The sequence below is a fragment of the Phyllopteryx taeniolatus genome, chromosome 7, assembly GCF_024500385.1.
Source record: "Phyllopteryx taeniolatus isolate TA_2022b chromosome 7, UOR_Ptae_1.2, whole genome shotgun sequence".
Classification (NCBI taxonomy): domain Eukaryota; kingdom Metazoa; phylum Chordata; class Actinopteri; order Syngnathiformes; family Syngnathidae; genus Phyllopteryx; species Phyllopteryx taeniolatus.
The window spans coordinates 5,686,509-5,705,444 of record NC_084508.1 but is presented as its reverse complement, the minus strand read 5'-3'; the positions used below and the strand labels follow the sequence as shown (position 1 = coordinate 5,705,444).

The 18,936-nt window shown below is 41.0% G+C and overlaps 1 protein-coding gene across 5 annotated transcripts in view; it reads right to left on the bottom strand.

Annotated features, from left to right (window-relative positions):
* The window catches only part of lpp (LIM domain containing preferred translocation partner in lipoma), a 133,866-nt gene that overhangs the window by 45,783 nt on the left and 69,147 nt on the right, over positions 1–18,936 (bottom strand). For all 5 annotated transcript variants that reach the window (XM_061780189.1, XM_061780185.1, XM_061780187.1 and 2 more), the window contains one exon: positions 9,527–10,054. In XM_061780189.1, coding sequence (XP_061636173.1) covers positions 9,527–10,054 — 528 coding nt within the window. The remainder of the gene's footprint in view (positions 1–9,526; positions 10,055–18,936) is intronic.

The following is an 18,936-nucleotide window of genomic DNA, read 5'->3' as shown; positions in this document are numbered from 1 at the left end:
CATGACTCAGCAGAAATGACATCATCAAGCTAAATTCCTGCTTATTGCCTTGTTTATTTGTCTAGTATACAGTATGTGGTTCAAATTTTGAAGCACTTCGACAACATTTCTGGGAAAAGTTTGCTTTTGAAGGACCCCAGAAAATAGCCAAATCAACCCTAAAATGGCTGCTGCTTCTCTTGGTTCTTCTCAAGCATGGCTTCTTGAGACTTTTCGGTGGGCCCACTCATGGAAAGCATGTCTCCCAAATTTCACGTCATCGCTAAGTTGAAGTGGCTTTAGGGGCTAAATATTCCAAATTGGGACGTTATTGCTACACCCACACACAACGGCGAAAGCTCAAAATCTTGGAAACTGTCCAGTACGTGTTCGAATTTCGGTAGAGATCGAATAAAAACTCGAGGACAAGTTCATCTTTGAAGGAACCCCTAAAAATGGCCAAAATGACCCTTAAACGGCGGACTGCCTGTGTACTTTTCTTGAGACTTTTTTGCAGGTCCTCTCAGTATAGACACGTCTACCAAATTCCATCTTGCTAAATTGAACTGGCTTCAGGGGCTGAATTTTCTACATCGAGGATATATAATTCAAATTCGGTAGCAGTCACACTAAATCTCCAGGATGTATTCAGCCAAAATGGCTGCTGCCAAGTCAAACGGTTGACTCTAGACAGGTGACAGGATCCGGCGAATCGGCCGCCTTTCACACCATCACCGTGCCGGCGCCACAGTGGACAGTGAGTCAACGGCAGATGAGGCAGTCGGTCAAAAATGTCGATGTTGCCACCTGATGTGGTCACTCCACAATGTTGTTTGCGTCCCGATTTATGTTCTGGGCAGATAGCCAACTTCTTTTTCCCATCCGGTTTGCCTCATATTTGAGACGTTACGGGATTAGGAAATGGCATTAGGGTTTCCGTAAACTTGGACATGCGGTTGCTCCACAAAGTTGTGTGCGTCGAGGGAGTTCCTCAACTAATTCGTCTGCCTTGGTTCTTGACATTTCACTGCTTTTATCCGTGATCAAGATTATTTTCCAGTAGACTCTCTGACAAGTGAGCACTCCACAGTCTGCTTCGTTTCTTGACGTTATGCAGTTGACCCGTGACGGCATCTTGAATGACGCTCCACGTTCCCGTCGCTCCACAGTGTTGTGTGCATCCATGTTTATGTTCCCACAGAGGTACGTGACTAATTAGTTGGAGCCAGTCTGTTTTGACATTTCTCTGAATTTCATCACCATGACAGTCTGTGTTTTACTGACATGTCGTGGCTCTATAATGTTGTGTATGTCAATTTCCCTCTTAAATAGCATAACTGGGGCAGCTACGCTACTCCTTGGTGTCACGCAATCTGCTTCGGAGACGGTTGCTCCACGATGTAGTGTTCGTCCACGTTTATGTTTTGGGGGAAATTTGCTTCGTCATGATTCCTGCCAACTGCATGTTAAACCTTTATTTTTGTACCAACTAACACATACTTACCAAATCCAGTTTGACGCACGTGCTGATCATCAATACGATGTATTATGATGATCATTTTATTATTTTTTTTTTTCTTTCTTGCAAGCCCAAGGCCACCTTCTGCCTCGTGAGGAGGAGCACATTAGTCTAAATGTTCTCCAAACAAAATAGGTCATTCTCTTTCAGCTCCAATTAAATGCTGAGGGGTGGAGTGTTTTTTTTTTTTTTTTTTTTTGGGGGGGGGGGGGGGGGGGATATAGAAATATAACTCTAGAGCAGCTGTGTGCCGTAATTAAAAATTAAGGTTGGAGCCATAACGGACGCGTGTTCCCGTGCAGACGGGATTCCCGCAAAGAGACAACGTGCAATGTACTGTATGCGAGCCAGCGAGCGGCTTTCTTTTCCTTTTTACGTTTGTAAGATTGTGCGTGAGTACAAAAGTAGGTCATGTGTTTGGAAGTGACACATGCGCCTGCAAACAGATATTTGAAAATCTGTTGAGTGCAGAGAGGGGCCGCCACCAGCAATCTGGAGGGACGGGAAAAAAAAGAATTAAAAAGGCAAACAACATAACAACAACTGACGGGTTGGTTGTCGGGACAGAGGTGAACTTATTTGACGCATCTTTAGCGTGGAGAGTTAATGACCTTTTTTTTTTTTTTTTTTTTTTTTTTAATACTAATGTATCCACTCAATATATTTTTATTTTTAAGTGGACATTCTCGCACCTTTCTAGTAATGCACGAGCTGGATCAAAAATTCTGACTTTATATTATTTTGAAAGTCGAAATATATTACTTTAGCAATACTTTTGGATAAACACTTTTGTTTGTGCTTCAATTTTTCTAAATCCGTGTTAGCTCAGGTGTGGCATATCGTGACGCTGATGGTGGCACGTTATATTAGGTTAGAATGTATTATAATCACACATTATAACACTTGATAAATGAATGTTCAAACAATAATGTACAAATTATGTAAGAAATAAAGAAATGGTAAATATTCAGAATGTCAATGAAAGTCAATATGAGAGCTGTAGCCAAAAAATCTGTTGCTATATTAAATTTATTGATATATTTTTAATACAAATATATTGATTTCAGGATTTTTCAATTTAATAATATTTTGAAATAATGTTGGTCTATTTGGCTGTGTCAGAAATGTCATGTATTCTTTACTACTAATATATTGATTTAATACAATTTCTAATTTATTAATGTTTTAAAGATTATGAATCAATCCAATGCTTTCTAGAACATAAACTGATGAAATGTAGAATATTCTCAAGAAACAATAACAGTAAAAGTAGTAACACATGAGCTGTATGAAATAAATGCATTTTTAACAAATGTGTTAACTTAAACTTATGTATATATATATATTTTTGTTTTTGTTTTACTTACTTGGCCAATGCAGTTTCGTTGAACTTTTATCCACTGTACCGCATCCCCCACTGTCCTTCTAATAATTCGACCTCATGTCATGGAATCCAAATATTCCAATCAATTCTGTGTTGCTGTGGTTTGGCTATTGACAGCACTTAACTTCTTTTTTACGCTTGACTTGAAACGAGCCAGCAGGGGCCGCTGTTTCTGCTGTCAAGTGATGAGACCCAGCAGCCAGGACTGCCCCAAATGAACTACTAACCAGAGGTGACTAGAGTAGCCAAATATTGTACTCCAGTAAGAGTACTGTTACTTGACAATAATGTGACTCAAGTTAAAATAAAAGTAGTCCTCCAGAAAATGACTTAAGAGTAAAAACACACAGTGAAAAATTACTCAAGTACTGAGTAAATGGTGAGTAACTTCATATTATTATTATTATTATTATTATTTAAATCAGAGCATGAACATCAATAAAATAAAAATAAAATGTGAATGTGCAAATTCTAATATTGCTGTGTGTGCGTGTGTGTGTGTACAATATACAGTTACTTGTGATAAAAACTGCGCTAATGTGGGCTAATATGCACAGCCAAAACAACAAGAAAACATCTGGAATTTACCGCAAGGTGTTTTCTCAAGTTAGAAGTGGGCTGAAATATCCACGTTTGGGCAGACAATGCCAGACAAATACTACAATACATGAAAGCTGTTGTTTTTCTTCATCTAAAAGTAAACACGAGTCGCGTGCCGTTGCCTTCAATAGTAACGACGACCTTCTCAACTTGGTCGTCACGTAGGCCCGTCGATTAGCCGGGCTAGCTTATCTGGTGTGACTACCTATGCCCGGGAAGCCCAATAGAAGACGACGTGTGCGGTCTTGTGACGTCATCGTGCCATTTGATTGGTGAACTAGAATTAAACGACACTAGCGCTTAAATTGGATTGGAGCAAGCAGCGCCCAATGCGGAAGTCGAAGTCGTGGTCTAAACAGATAGGTCGCACACGAAATAGTTGATAACTAAGCAATAATTGATCAATAAAAGTAGCGAGCCAATAAAATGCCAATTATCGGCCGATACCGATAACACCGATCAGGTCGGCGTAAAGTCTAGTCAGAACAGTAACATACGCAGTACAGTATCGGTATGAGGTAGTAGCACTGTAGGGTGCGTGTATGCGGCTTGCAGAAGGGAGCGGAAAACATTTTCCATCGAGCTGCTTTCCCGACGGCAGCTATCGATTGAGGTCGTTATTTAGCGGCCGCCCCGTTTGTCTGGGATCGAGCCGTCGCTTATTTACGAGCGCGCGTGCTGACCGTGACCGACCCAACTCGGTACTTTACTTCACATGGAATGCAAAATAATGACTATTGTGGAAAAATGGATGCACACAACATTGTGGTGCGACAACATGTCAGAATCTCCTGGGGGTGGGGGGGGGGGGGGGAACATTGTGGAGCGATACAGAGAAAGCAAGAAACGAGGAGGATTGGATGCAACCTGTTATTCGCATAGCTCCTTGGAGCATCAACATTGACAGACACAACATTGTGGAGCGACCACATATCAGAGTCTACTGAAAAAAAAAAAAAAAAAAAAAGGACTACTGAGGAGAAATGCTACAACTGGAAGAATTAAAGCCGACCGGGTGGAACTAATAAACAGCGCAGCTTCCCAGAACATAAATCTGGACCTACGCAACATTATGGAGCAACCACATGTCTAAGTGGGCTGCAACAAAGCCACAAAATGGCAAGAAACGAGGTAGACTTCACAGAACTAACAAGTCGCATGACTCCCTGTGGCAGAGATGCACGCACACAACACTGTGGAACTACCACAAAGCGGAGTCTATTGGGGGGGGGGGGGAAAGGGACTCTTGTTGAGACACGTAGCAAAATGGCGAGAACAGAGGAAGACGAGGAAGAACTAGTAAGTCGCGTAGCTCCCTGGAACATAAACACGGACACACACAACATTGTGGAGTGACCACCCAGCGAATACATCCTAGAAAGTGCGGTTCAGAGATTGATTGAAGGTTCACAAAGTGCACCTGCATACTAGTATAACTGAACGTTATTTCTCATCTTTCATGGAATATTGATAGTTTTGACGAATTTTGGGACTTAGACCACTAACTTTGTTCTAAACCTAGTTTGCTTTTTCTTTTCTTTCAGGCAACTTAGTTCATACTGACCAGGATCCAATTAATGAAACTGGAGATGATGAGATTACCTCAAGCTGTGGATAAAAATATGATTTCAAGGAAAACCATCATTTCTGTAAAAAGGAGTATCGCGAAGACGTAATGCCATATAAATCCCAGATTTGACTGCAGACATAATACTTTACAATCAGTCTCCTGCTACAAAATGACGGCGACGTAGTTAACTCACTCTAGTTCTCAGTGGCGCAATTTATTGTTCAATAAAATAAATCTGTTAATAATGTCAGGCTTTTGAATTGTATCATTTTGTCCGCTGATGATGACAAAACAAATTCATGCTTGCCGTTTCCAAAATTCCACACGGAAATTTACCGAAAACCTTCCGGAGATTTTCCACCCCTTCGCAAGTCTACTTCTGACAGCCGCCGGCCAACATGACCGACCTTCTGGCGGACATTAGCCGCCGGTCGGGATTGTGAAATAATAATAATCCGCCGCTGTCAAAACCGCCGTCACTCAAGCTCAGCCGGCAATAACACGAGTCCGTCATCCCGCTGAGCCTTTGCGTTCCCATTCCGAGCGGGATTCGTAGAAATTGGTCATTTATTTTTGACATGGTGAATAAAAAATATATAACTCAATAAATGCTAGGATTTGGGTCGCACGAGTTGGCATTGAACTTGTCATGACCTTCTATGAATACTTGCATAGTGATCCTTTAATGAAGACATCATCAAAGAGCATCGCCATATCCTGTCAATCAATCAAGTTAATGGATGTACTTCTTTAGTGTTGCTTTAATCTAAAACGGCATTTAAAGAGACAGCAGCGTTCAATTCATAACAGCGTTTGCCAAGGTTACAGACAAGTCACGACACGATTAGGGAGGAAAGGCTTTCATAACGTTTCCAATTTTAATTATAGGCACTACCATATTTAGAAAGAAAAAGAGAGTGCACTGATGAAGAGGAAAACGGTGGAAGGCTTTTTCCTTTTTTTTTTTTTTTTTTTTACAATTTTCCATTATTTGCTTTTCTTGTTTAATATTTGGTTATTTGTGTAATATTTACAAATTTTGAAATGTGTTTTTTTTTTTTGCTAATCTGATTTGAGTATTTTTCACCTATCGATTATGTTTGTATTTTTTCGTATAAAATTTTTTTTTAATTAAAAAAAACTAAACTAATATTTTTGGGTCATATTTTGGTATTTTCCCTAATGTCTAATATTTTTAGGTAATATGTTCAAACATTTTTGTGTAGTACGAAAATGTTTGCTCTTTTTTTCTAATTAAGTATTTTTCATTGAATACATCATTGGAAATTAATTGAATACCCAAATTTGAAACTATTATGGAAAACACCAAAAGTTTAAAATTATTGTCTTCATAGTTTTGCATTTTTGTCATCTTATTTTTGTATTTTTGCTAGGGTTCGTGAATTTGTCTTACATTTGTGAATTTGTAACAGAATATTTTGTCTAGTTTGATTAGTATAAATCATATTTCCCTAGTATTTTTGTATTTTGTGGATTTTTGTACAATTTAATATTTTTGCCATTTTTTCAAATTGTGTATTATTTTACTAGAAATGATTATTTTCTAATATTTTTGTAATTATTTTTTCTGTAATAGTTATTGTATTTTTTCCCATATATTTCTAAATGTTAGGTATTTTTCCCTTTTACTTTTGTGTTGTATCATTAGTATTATTTTCTAATGTTTATTATTGTATTATTTCGTGCAATTTGTGTAATGCTTTAGTGGATTCTTTACGGTTTTATAACCGAGCTTCCTTGGCGGAGGTAACAAACACAAAACAGAAAGACCTCAGAGAGTAAAGTCTAAATATATACAACACGCTCATTTGCTTTTATTGCATTTAATTAATTCTTTCTTTTTCTTTTATGTGGCATCAAAGGCAAACGAACGTACTAAATGTCACCTTTTGTGTTTTGGCGCCAAACTGGGACGTCGGGTGAGCGAGCTTTCAAGTAAAAAAAAAAAAATGTAGATTTTCTTGTTTTTGAACAAATATAATTAGGCTCGCACGTCTAATTTGTGTTTAGTAAAACACGTACGGTCCTTGATGAACGTCTCCCGCAGGACGGCGGAGGCGCCCGTACGTGAACGAGAATCCTTGAATTAAAGGAGAACTCCAGGGCCTTCCACTTTCCAGAGCTGTTGTTCACATTACAACTATTTTGTCTCCGCGGCATCCGACTATTCTTTACAATTCTCATCACACAGACTTGCTGTACTATTAAAAGCTCTGTTGGCACCGGGCGGCACGCTGCAGACAAGATGCTTTTTGAAATGAAAAATAAATAAATAAATGAAAAAGAACATGTTTTTCTTTATTTAAAAATATCTAACATTTGCAAATCAGTGAGAAGGCGTTTTTTTTTTTTTTAATGAGTTGCAACTGTATCAATAGGGAAAACCTTTCTCCCTTTGTCACTCAAAGTACACGTGCTTTAATGCTAACACATAATGGGAAATGCCACACTTGGGCGAAAGAATCACGTCTATGGTATGGATGCACTTGTTTCAACCATTTTAAAGAATGTAACAGCGTACAAATTGAATTAAAGGGGACAAACAACTTTGTCAAAGGTTTCATTTTCATTTTGGTCAATTTAATACCAAAAAGGTATTCAAATAATTAATGTATTACATGAATAAAATTGAATAGAAAATAGAAAAAAAATCAAATACAAAAGGGATTAACTTTTGTTTCTTAATTATTTGATGGCACTTATTTTTCATGGCTTCACAATTTAACAACCTTTACTTTGCTTAGATAAAATACTCATGTTAAAAAAAAATTACTACAAAATGATTAACCAACAAAAAATAAGTTCTTATTTTCTTTATTATTTTGTCTTAAATAATTATATCAAATATCATTATCCAACTTTAATACATATTTGGGCGAACCTTTCACTTGTGTGGCTGTCTAACCAAAGAAATACGTTTTGGTTTAATTTAATCATTTAAAAAAATGAAGAAAATGTAATAAAAAAATGTCTTTAACAGTGATATTGCGCAGTAAACTCCATCCTTCCCCTGCAAATGTGTTAAACCTTTTGTTGACTGCAACATATTTTGCAGTTTATTACAAACGAATTGAGTTTAAAAGCTCAACAAAGCTTTTCCATTTGGATGTGCTGTAACACCAAAGACAAACACATTTCCACCTGACACAAAATAAAGTGTCAACCTTTTCATCTCTGCACGAACGTGACAAACAATCATAGGAGGCAGAGATGAAGAAGGCGCCGCGGCTGGTAACTTTTTTTTTTTTTTTTTTGTGCTTGCGAGACAAATTGATTCAGATGGCGCATAGCCCCAATGGAGGTCATCTTTGAAAAATTCATAAAGGTTAAAACAACAGTTTATTCTATGCATCGCAAGCACGTCCCCTGCCGCATTACCGTGCAAGTAAATATCGTATATGCAAACACGCACACAAAAAGTGTGTGAACACGAGGTTGAAACACACACTCCTAAACATACACACAGATACACACAACATTGTGGAACGACCACATGTCAGCGTCTACTGGGAAAATATGGGACTACAGTATTATGGCGACATATAACGAAATGGCAGATACAGACACAGCCTGGCAGAACTACTCAGTTGCATATTACATGAACATACATACAACAGCAACAAGGATGCACACAACATTGTGGAGTGACCACATGTTGGGTCTATGGTAGAAAGAGGGACTATAATGGAGAAATGAAGGGAAATTGAAAGAAACAAGGAAGACAGTGGAATTAATAAGTCACATACTGGAAGTGTCCCAAGAAGATAAACATGGACGCACACAACATTGCGAAGACCCCACAATCTACAGTGATAGATAGATAACCCCACATTCAATCTACAGTGATAGACAGATAGATAGAGAGAGAGAGAGAGAGAGAGAGAGAGAGAAACCAAGGTAGCCTGGGCAGAAGAAATTCTTCGAGTAGCTGCTGGGAACATAAACATAGATGCGCACAACAGTGTGGAGCGACCACGTGAGTCTACTCGAAAAACAAGAGGCAATAAAAAAAAAAAAGAAATGCAGTGAAAAGTCAGAAATTAAGGTTGACTGAGATGAACTCGTAAGTAACGTAACTTACCTGGGACATAAAAATGGACCCACACAACATTGTGGAGAAACCTTGTGTCCAAATCTATTGAAAAACATTACTATAAAAGAGAAATGCAGCAATCCATCAAGAAATAAGGCAGACTAGACAGCTGCCTCAAGTTGCTGCCTCAACCATTAACGTGAATGCACACAACATTGTGGAGGGACCACATGTAAAGAGCTTACTGGAACACTACTAATAGCAATATCATCTTTACTACTGCACGGGGAACATTTGTACAACATGAGTTAAGACTCCATATTTTTAATTCATCTTAGAGACTGTTTACGCGCCTCGGTAGATGCTTCTGTTTTGGTTAGCAACAGAGTAAGCCAATTCATGGTTAGGGACTGTTTCTACCTTTGGTGGGATGGTTGGTCCAGAAGTGTAGGGGTCCAAGCTCTGCGGCACGTCAGTGATATAGGTCTTCTTGGGGCCCGCCGCCTGGTAGGGTTGAGGCTCGGTTCTCCTGTAGGCCTGCTGGTCCTGATAAGCGCCCGGGCCAACCGGGGAGAACCCTGGCTGAGGCGGCCCGTAGGCGAAGTCGGGCCCTTTGGGCTGGGCCGGCATGTACTGGACCTGGGTGGGGCTGCGAGCCGGCTGCTGGCCTCCACCAAAGTGCTGCCCGCCGCTTGTTGGGTGCTGGGGGCTGGGCTGGGCGGACCGTACCTGGACATTGAATGTGGGCTGGCTGGGCGTGGAGGCGGTGGTGTAGGACGCCGCCACGGGCTGGAGCTTCGCCGGCAGCGTCGACGAGCCGCTGCTCGGGACTTGGGCTTTGGGCGTGGACTTCTTGGTGGCGGTCAGTGGCGGCTGATTAGGGATGACCATGCGTTTGTAACCAGTCACTGGAGCACTTGGGGTGGACACCGAAGAAGGGCCAAGGGTCTGGACACAGAAAATGACAAATAATAAATTGTTGCCTTAATTGTTAATGAACAGACACACACAACATTGTGGAGCAATCACATGTGCAAGTCTACTGGGGAAATAAATAATTCCTGGAAAAATGGACAGAAATGGCAAGTAACTGGGCAGAACTAAAAACGAACTAAATGTCCATCAGAGCATAAATACAACAACATTGTGGAGCGACCATGAAGAAAATGACTACCACGAAGAAAGGCAGCAAAAGTTCAAGAACCGACACAAACTGGGTGGAATTAGTATGTCACGTAACTTCCACAGACTATAAACATGGACGTAAACACACACGGGACAGTCAGCTGGGAAAAAAACAAGGGACTACTACAAAGAAATGCTGTGCAACATCAAGAACTAAGACCGACTGGGCAGAACTGAGTCATGCAGCTCCCTGGAACATAAACGTGGACACACAACATTGTGGAGCGACTAAATGTACGTTTTCGGACACACAAAAAAAATGCAGGACTACTATGGTGAAATACAGTGAAACATCAAGAACTGAGGAACACTGGGCAGAACTAGTAAGTCAGGCAGCTGCCTGGAACATAAACATGACCATACACAGCATTGTGGCACGACCACATATGCTATATGTATGCATATACTGGCATAACAAGGGAGTATTATAAAGAAATGTAGCAAACTTCAAGAACTGAGGCCAACTGAGTAGAAGTAGTAAATCTTGTAGCTCCAGGGAACAGGGACAGACATAACATTGTGGAGCTATCATATCAGACGTCCAGGGGGGGAAAAAACTACTTTTTTCGAGAAATCCTGCGCAACATGAAGAACTGGTAACTTTTAAAGCTTTGTGGAACGTAAACATGAATAGACACAACATTGTGGAGCCATAAAATGTCAGTCTGCTGTGTGCGTGCATGTTTATGTTACAGTATGCTATCGACTTATTTGTTCAGCGCAGTCTGCCTCAGGCCTTGGTTTTTCCCTTTAGTATGGTCATTCCATGTTGTGTGCATCCATGTTTCAATTCGGTGGCGCTAGAAAACTTTTTAATCCAGATCAGTCTGCTTCTGTTCTTATTGTAGTAAAAATTGTCCCCCCATTAGTCTGACATGTCGTACCTCTACAATGTTGTGTGTCCATCTTTCTGATCCATGGAGCTATGCCACTTATTACTTCTGCCAAATCTGCTTTGTTTCTTGACTTTTCTCTTCATTTATACATAATAATCCTTGTTTTCCCAGTAGACTCCGACTCGCTCCATAATGTTGTGTTTACATTTGACATTTCCCTGTCGAGTGCAACACGTTGCAACGATTGCCCTGGTTCAGCAGACGTCTGGTGGAGTCGCAAAGGTCTTGATGCGTAGCTTGTCATTTTGTTCCCCTTGTGCAGTAACTTTTAGTAATTGAGTTTTTTTGTGTCTTTAGGCGCTAACCTAATAAGGCCGTCCAAGGTTAATGACAGACCCTTTTTAGACAGGCTGTGTCTGACACCGATATGTGACGTTGGGCGGAAAACAATTAAGACTGACACCACAGATGCTTTAGCCCCGACGCCCCGTGATTGAGATGTTATTTCCGCGGCCTTGAGAGCCGGCCGGCGCCCGGCTGAGCGGCTCGATCGCCGCAACTCTGCCCAGGAAACGCGCAGAGCGTCGCAAATCTCCGTGATTTAGCGTCTTTTCCCGCCCGAGTCAGCACAAGTGTAATGTGGCGTTTCCAGCCTGAGCAACCGTTTATCCCATACTCCGTCCTTCCCCTCCCCGCCTTCTGCTATTAGCTCTACAATGTGTGGCTGCTGTCAAGGTGCTTTGGAATTTACTCCGTTGACTCGCTGCAGTCCATCTCAGCGAAAACACGTCTCGCTGCGAGTCCACAATGTTGTGTGCGTCCGTTTTCATAGTCATGCAGCTCATGTGACATATTTCAATCCAGTCTGCTTCAGTTCTTTATGTTTCGCTGAATTTATCAATAATAGTCCCTTGAAACTGCAGGAATAAAAAAACTGGATAGAACTAATAAGGACCCCAGCTCCCTGGAACATAAGCACATAACAGCACACAACATTGTGCAGTGACCACATATTAGTGTCTATTGGGAATGTACCTTTATGAAATAATGCAGTAAAAGCAGACTGGACGGAAATAATAAATTGCATTGCTTTTTGGGACGTAAACATGGGCACACAAAGTTGTGGAGCAACCACATGCTAAGTCTATTAGAACACCAATGGTCAAAGACACATAACTCCACATAACCTCAAGAAACCAAGTAGACTGGGAGGATCAAATAAGTGGCGTAGCGCCCCAGAAACATTAACACGGAACCACATAACATTGTGGAGCGACCGCAATCACACATCACTGTATCGGGAAATAATTCACTATGATGGAGAAATACAGCAAAACAGAAAGATCCGTCGAAGACTGGGTGGAAATAATAAATCCCGTAGCTCTCTGCAACATAAACAATGACACAAACACAACATTGCGGAGTGACAGCGTCACAGACTATTTAGAATAAAATATTATTACGGAGGAATGCAGCAAAACAGCAAGGAATGAAGCAGACTAGGTGGAACTAATAAATTCCGTAGCTCTTTGGAACATAAACATGGACGAACAGAACATTGTGGAACGACCATGTCAAAGTCTACTGGAAGAAAACAGTCAACTCTTAAAATGTTTGCGTTGTAACGATAACGTTTGAGGTAATTACACTTACGACCTGTTTCATAATGACGGTGTATGCCTGCCACTTTTGGGCGGAAAGCGTCTCCATCGCTAAGAGGAAGCTAGCGACAACCTTAGTGTAAAGCCGTTTGTTAGCGTCTGAGCTACATGCAGCAAGTTTGTCTAAATCCCATCTAATCCACGTTGGAGGGGCAGCCCCTCAGGAAGCGTTAAAAGCTCCCCCCAAAAAAACATGACGTGCTTCCACTCTTATTTTTGTCTGGCTGATTAGCGCTGATGTTTGTTTAAAAAAAAAAAAAAGAATATTCAAGTATCTTTCTGCATATGTATGGAGAGATATCTCCACTGTGCCCTTTAGGAAGAGACATTACTTTATTTAAATGTTTCATGGCTTTTAAATTGTGCTGATTATTCATTCATCTCTTCAGGCCTCCAGAGCTAGCGTTTAAGTTAGCGCGTCCACGGCTAATGCAAATCGAGGGGCCCCCCTCTGAAATAATTACGCCGCCACGGTACATTTTCTACCAATTATGCCGGTGGAATGTGATGAAACTAATCAAATGCGCACCATCAGTCAGTCTGCCGAGCGGGCTAGGTTTTTGGGATTCGCCCACGCAGATAGTGCGTCTGCCCAAGCGGCCATTCTGACACAAAGATCCCACAATCGTGCCCAAAAAAGACAAAACGCGCTATCGGGTTTCTTGAGTTCGTTTGATAAAGTGTCCCTAGTTAAATAAAGTTGGATAATTTGGAACCTGGGTGGAATTAATCCATGCTGACAATTGGTGCCCACCTCACTTCCTTTTTTGGCCCCTTTGAGCTGTTAATACAAATGTAATAGCACTTTTCCAACGGTGGGAAATCTTGTCATTTCCAACTTCAGCTCTTTAAATGTTTCAATATTATACAGTTTATGTCAAATTACACATTTTGGCTTCGTAGTGGACACTTTTGGACAATCGGAACCCCAAAATACTCCATCTAAAAAATAAAAAAACAAGTTTAAAAAAAAAAAAAAAAAGTTATTGCTAACTACAGAATTGAATCGCACTATTTGCATAAAATGGGTTCATTTATATAAATTTTCTACAGATTACATAATTTCTCAAATTTTTAGACAAGAAAGCAATAAAGTCATATTTTTAGTTTCCAATGGCTTACTGCACTACAATGGAGGAAATGAATGATGCAATTTTGATTTGAAGAAGTGGAGATATCCTCTGCTCACCATGGAGAATCATTTCATTTTAGTTAAATAATTGGAAGCTACCCCTGCTGGCTGTAAAAAAAAAAAAATGCTGTAGTATTAGCAATATTAGAAAAAGAAGTCACTCCAGAGGGTTACAAAATAAAAAATGAATGGGTTACTTTACTGACTTAAATGGACTATTGCAGAAAAATGCATTGAAAGGTCAAGAAGTGAGGCAGACCGTGCAAGGCTAAGGAGTCACGTAGCTGCGCGGAACAGAAACACGGTTGCGCGCAACATTGTTGGGCGACCACGTCAGATTCTCCAATTTGAACAAATGTTCTTTTTTAAAAAAATAAGCACTCTTCAGCTCAGTAACAGCTACAAGAGCGCCACAAGTATATTTTGCTTTTACTTTGGCTTCGGCTTAGTCGGTCGCAAAGTCAGCTGTGTTTGAGTGAAGAGACCGGCCTCCCAGGCACCACACTGTTTAGACATGGCTCCAGCGGCTAACGCTCGGACGGACATTTGGAGCCAACAGTGCAAAGCATCCGTGCATTGTGTGAGTAAAGGAGAAGGTTTTGTGATGCGTCTATAAAAAAAAAAAAAAAAAAAGATGCAGAGCTTCCTTCCATGACTCTGGGGCTTTTCCTAAAGCTTAAAAAAAGAAAGAATAAAAAAGAAAAAGACCATTCCTCCACCCTGGTGATTTGAAATGCAAAGTTAACAGTTTTTAGCGAATACCCCCCAAAGGCTGCTGGAGTCGCTCCTAATCTTCGCCTCACGTGTCGAAAATGGCTTTCTGGAGACTTTCTGACAAATTTCACGCTCAAGTTGTGGGGAAGAAGTCGCTGCGAACTCAGAGAGCCGGGCTGAGAGTTGGCTTACATCTGTGTTGCATGTGCGACTCTGTCCACCATGGATGGGAAGCATTTTCATTTAATACAATATTTTACGTGTTACAATGGACTTGACTTCTTATTACTGAGCCATGCAACACAGATGTGAAGCATTTTTCAGTTGATAAAGTCAATGTTTGAGGTGAAACAATAGACTTGCCTCATCCATCTTCTGTACCGCTTTATCCTCACAAGAGTCGTTACTAATGAAATCCCTGCGCTACTGTGTTGCATGGAGTCAACCAACTTTTGTTACTTCATACAAGATGTCAACTATGCGGTACTTCAACTTACGAGTGCCCCAACTTGGGTTTTTCCAGTTACGAGCCGTCGCTTGGTCCATGGAGTCAACTTGATTCATTGTTATTTAAATGAGCATTACTTAGCTACTGGAAATGACAATGCAACACAGATATGACGCATTTTCAGCTCATTGTTACAATGGAAATCTTTTTACAGAAATTACTGAGCTACTGTGTTGCATGGAGTCGATTATGCAACACGGATGTGAAGCATTCTCAATTTATATCGTCAATGTCTGAGTTGCTACAATGGACTTGACTACTTAATGCTGGCATTACTGCGCCACTATGTTGCATGAAGTGGACCATGTACTGATGCGGTACAGCAGAATAATGGCACTAATGTCCTCGCCGGTGTAACATTCTGTATTTTGCCTTTGATTGTTGCTGGCCGGTGGCGGCCATTGACTGGAAGGTCAATCCGGCAGCAGGTTCAGAGCTTTGACAGGGGTGGCCCACTGCAGGCTAGCGTAGCGTAGCCTCAAGATGACAGACGAGGAGGAGCGGGGAGGGGGGCTACGCATTGTTCCGTCAACGTTTGTTAGTCACCGTCTTTTTGTCTTTGATAAACAGGCCGGGCCAATGACAAATGAGGGGGGGGGGGCAACAAAAAACACAAAATAAACGAAACCTAAAGTCCTAGAAACAACGCTAACAGGCTGGATGTCAACTGCAGTCATTGTGCGTTATGACACACACAAACAAACTGTGATGACAGTGACACTGTGAGTAATACGTCCTATGTTGTACTTTGTTACTTCACGCATGTCACTAAATCTACAGTTGTCAACTATGCGGTACTTCAACTTACGAGTGCCCCAACTTTTGTTTTTCCAGTTACGAGCCGTCGCTTGGTCCAGTTTTTGTTTTGTGTCACAAGTGGGCAAGGAGAGCCACAGTCACCGATGCACTTTTAGCCATGTATTGAACGTGAAAAACAAAACACACATACGAAATGAGAAGCTGCTGCTGTGGGCCACAACTCACAGCCAGACACTTACACAGAGACTAAGTGACCAATCCGACTCCGTAGGCCACGCCCTTTAAAGGAACACATCAAACATGAATGACATTTGGACCGAGCCCTGCCTGCAAATAGTGAAAATCTGTGCGTAAATTGACGTAATTACCTATAGGTGCCACAAGATGGGGGCAAAGGACTACTATCTACATGAAGCATCTCAACTCACTCCAACAGTTCCTTTGCACCAAGATGCCACCAGATGGTGCCAAATGCAACGGACAATAGCTCCCCCCCCCCCCCCCCCCCCAAAAAAAAAAATAAAATAAAAAATACCTGCAAAATTTACGAATGACGAACCATGGATATAAAGGAGTTCACTGTACTGCAGTACGCATAGTAATTATACCTAAATTACACTCTAAAAAAGTTGGTTTATTTCCACTCTCACGCTCACTCGCAGTATACTACAGACATACAATTGTATGGAGATGGTCACAACTTCCCGGTAAGCCGGCGTAATATTAGTCGTTCTTTGCAGACGATAAGGAAAATATGCCTGTGAATATTGTTAAAGTAACTGTCTGTTTTCACGCACAATTCATGTTCAAACATGTTGCTTAAACATAAAAAGCAAAGCAACTTTTCGATGCTATATGCTAGTCCGCTATGGTGTTTTGCATGGGTGTTAGCATTAAGATGACAGAAAGCAAAGCTGTGAGGTTGTTTTAAAATCGGTCAAGTGCACTGAAGTGAAAGTGACCACACAATGAAGAAGTCCAGTTGTCTTTGTGCATCACTATCACAATCCACTCAGTTACCTTACACGCTATATTTATAGTTTGGGTCAGAAAGCCCGATGCAGAGCTAATGTCATGTTGGGAGCGTGACATGCTGACAGAAGCCGAGTACTGGAAATGGCGGCGAGACGCCGGATGGCTTCCGCGAGGTGCCCCGGGGGTCTGTGCGTCACAGCGCGTCCGTCAAAGCGTCTTCCGTCGCGGGATGTCACAACACGGCAACGTGATCCACCGTCTGCATGCTCGCTCCAGAGTGCATAGAAACTGGGGTCAGCAAAATCATTGGCAAGAAATTCTTATGTCGTAGTAACTTGAAACCCTAGCCCTGGCTTGAAACACAAATTTGAAACCTTAACCTAGGCTTGAAAGCAAAGCCTCAAACCCAATATGAAACCCTTACTTAAAACTGTAATGTTGTCTTAAATAATTTGGGACACTATTTGGAACCCTAACTTGTAACCCTGTCTTGAAATGTTAATTTTAAACCCTAATCCAGGCTTAAAACCTTAATTTGTGACCCCTAATCATCTTAGAACCCTAATTTGAAACTCTGTCTTAAAATGTTAATTTGAAACTATAACCCTGTCTTGAAACCTTTTGGCTCTATTGAGGCCACTACTGGCCAATTGAAACCCATGAAAACTAAGTTTTAAATCCCTATTTACTGGATCGAATCATACCATTTGGGTAAAATGGGTTTCATTCTGGGCGGCACGGTGACCGACTGGTTACAGCGTTGTGCCTCACAGTTCGGAGGACCGGGGTTCAATCCCCCTGTGTGGAGTTTGCACGTTCTCCCCGTGCCTGCGTGGGTTTTCTCCGGCCACTCCGGTTTCCTCCCACATCCCAAAAACATGCATGAATTGAAGACTCTAAATTGCCCGTAGGTGTGACTGTGAGTGTGAATGGTTGTTTGTTTATGTGTGCCCTTGCGATTGGCTGGCAACCAGTTCAGGGTGTACCCCGCCTCCTGCCCGATGATAGCTGGGATTGGCTCCAGCACTCCCGCGACCCTTGTGAGGAGAAGCGGCTCAGAAAATAGATGGATGGATGGGTTTCATTCTAGACTTGATTTTTTTTTTTTTTTATTTATTTTTTTTACTAAATCACATTGTCAAAATCCCTGCTTAGTGGCAGTCTCTCAGAGTGCAAGGTCCTCACCTCCGAGGCGCCTTACCATTCCGGGTCTTTGGAGTAGAACTTATTATCTCAAACAGCTTGACTCCACTTTCAAACTTAAATATGAACAAACACGGGAGAGCACTTAGTCCAAAACAAACGGCGCCGATGGTAATTTTGACAAGCTTGTACGCCGCTAAACGGGCGGAAGAAAGACACGGCTGGTTGGCTGGTGTGTTAATGAAAGATTTAGGCCACTCAATGAGACAGTTTTGTACGTGGGGAAAGAAGAACAAGGGTTTGATTTCATAGCGGTGTCACGTGAGGGTTAATGACGACATCGGCTGATTAGCCCTTTGTAGCCTCGTTCCGCAATTCTCAAACGCAATTTAAGGATAAAAACCAACTGCCGTTTCTAAACTCGGATTTGTTACTTTGAAAAATAGAAGCACATAAATAATATTTAAAAGAGCACCTTTTTTTTAATTAGGATCAAATATATTTTTGAAATGTGTTCTTTAACAAATAGAAGCACAGAAAAAAAAATATATATATATATATATATATATATATATATACACACACACACACAATGGGTACGGAACGTTTTCAGACCCCCTTAAATTTGTGAAAATCATTTAAGTTCATTTCCCTCCTCAATGTACACACAACACCCCATATTGACAGAAAAAAAACAATTATAAATATAATAAAATCTATGCTGATTTATTCAAAAAGAAAAACTGAAATATCACAAAGCCATAAGTATTCAGACCCTTTGCTGTGACACTCATATATTTAACTCGGGCGCTGTCCATTTCTTCTGATCATCCTTGAGATGGTTCTACACTTTCATTGGAGTCCAGCTGTGTTTGATTATGCTAATTGCACTTGACTAGGAAAGCCACACCCCCGTC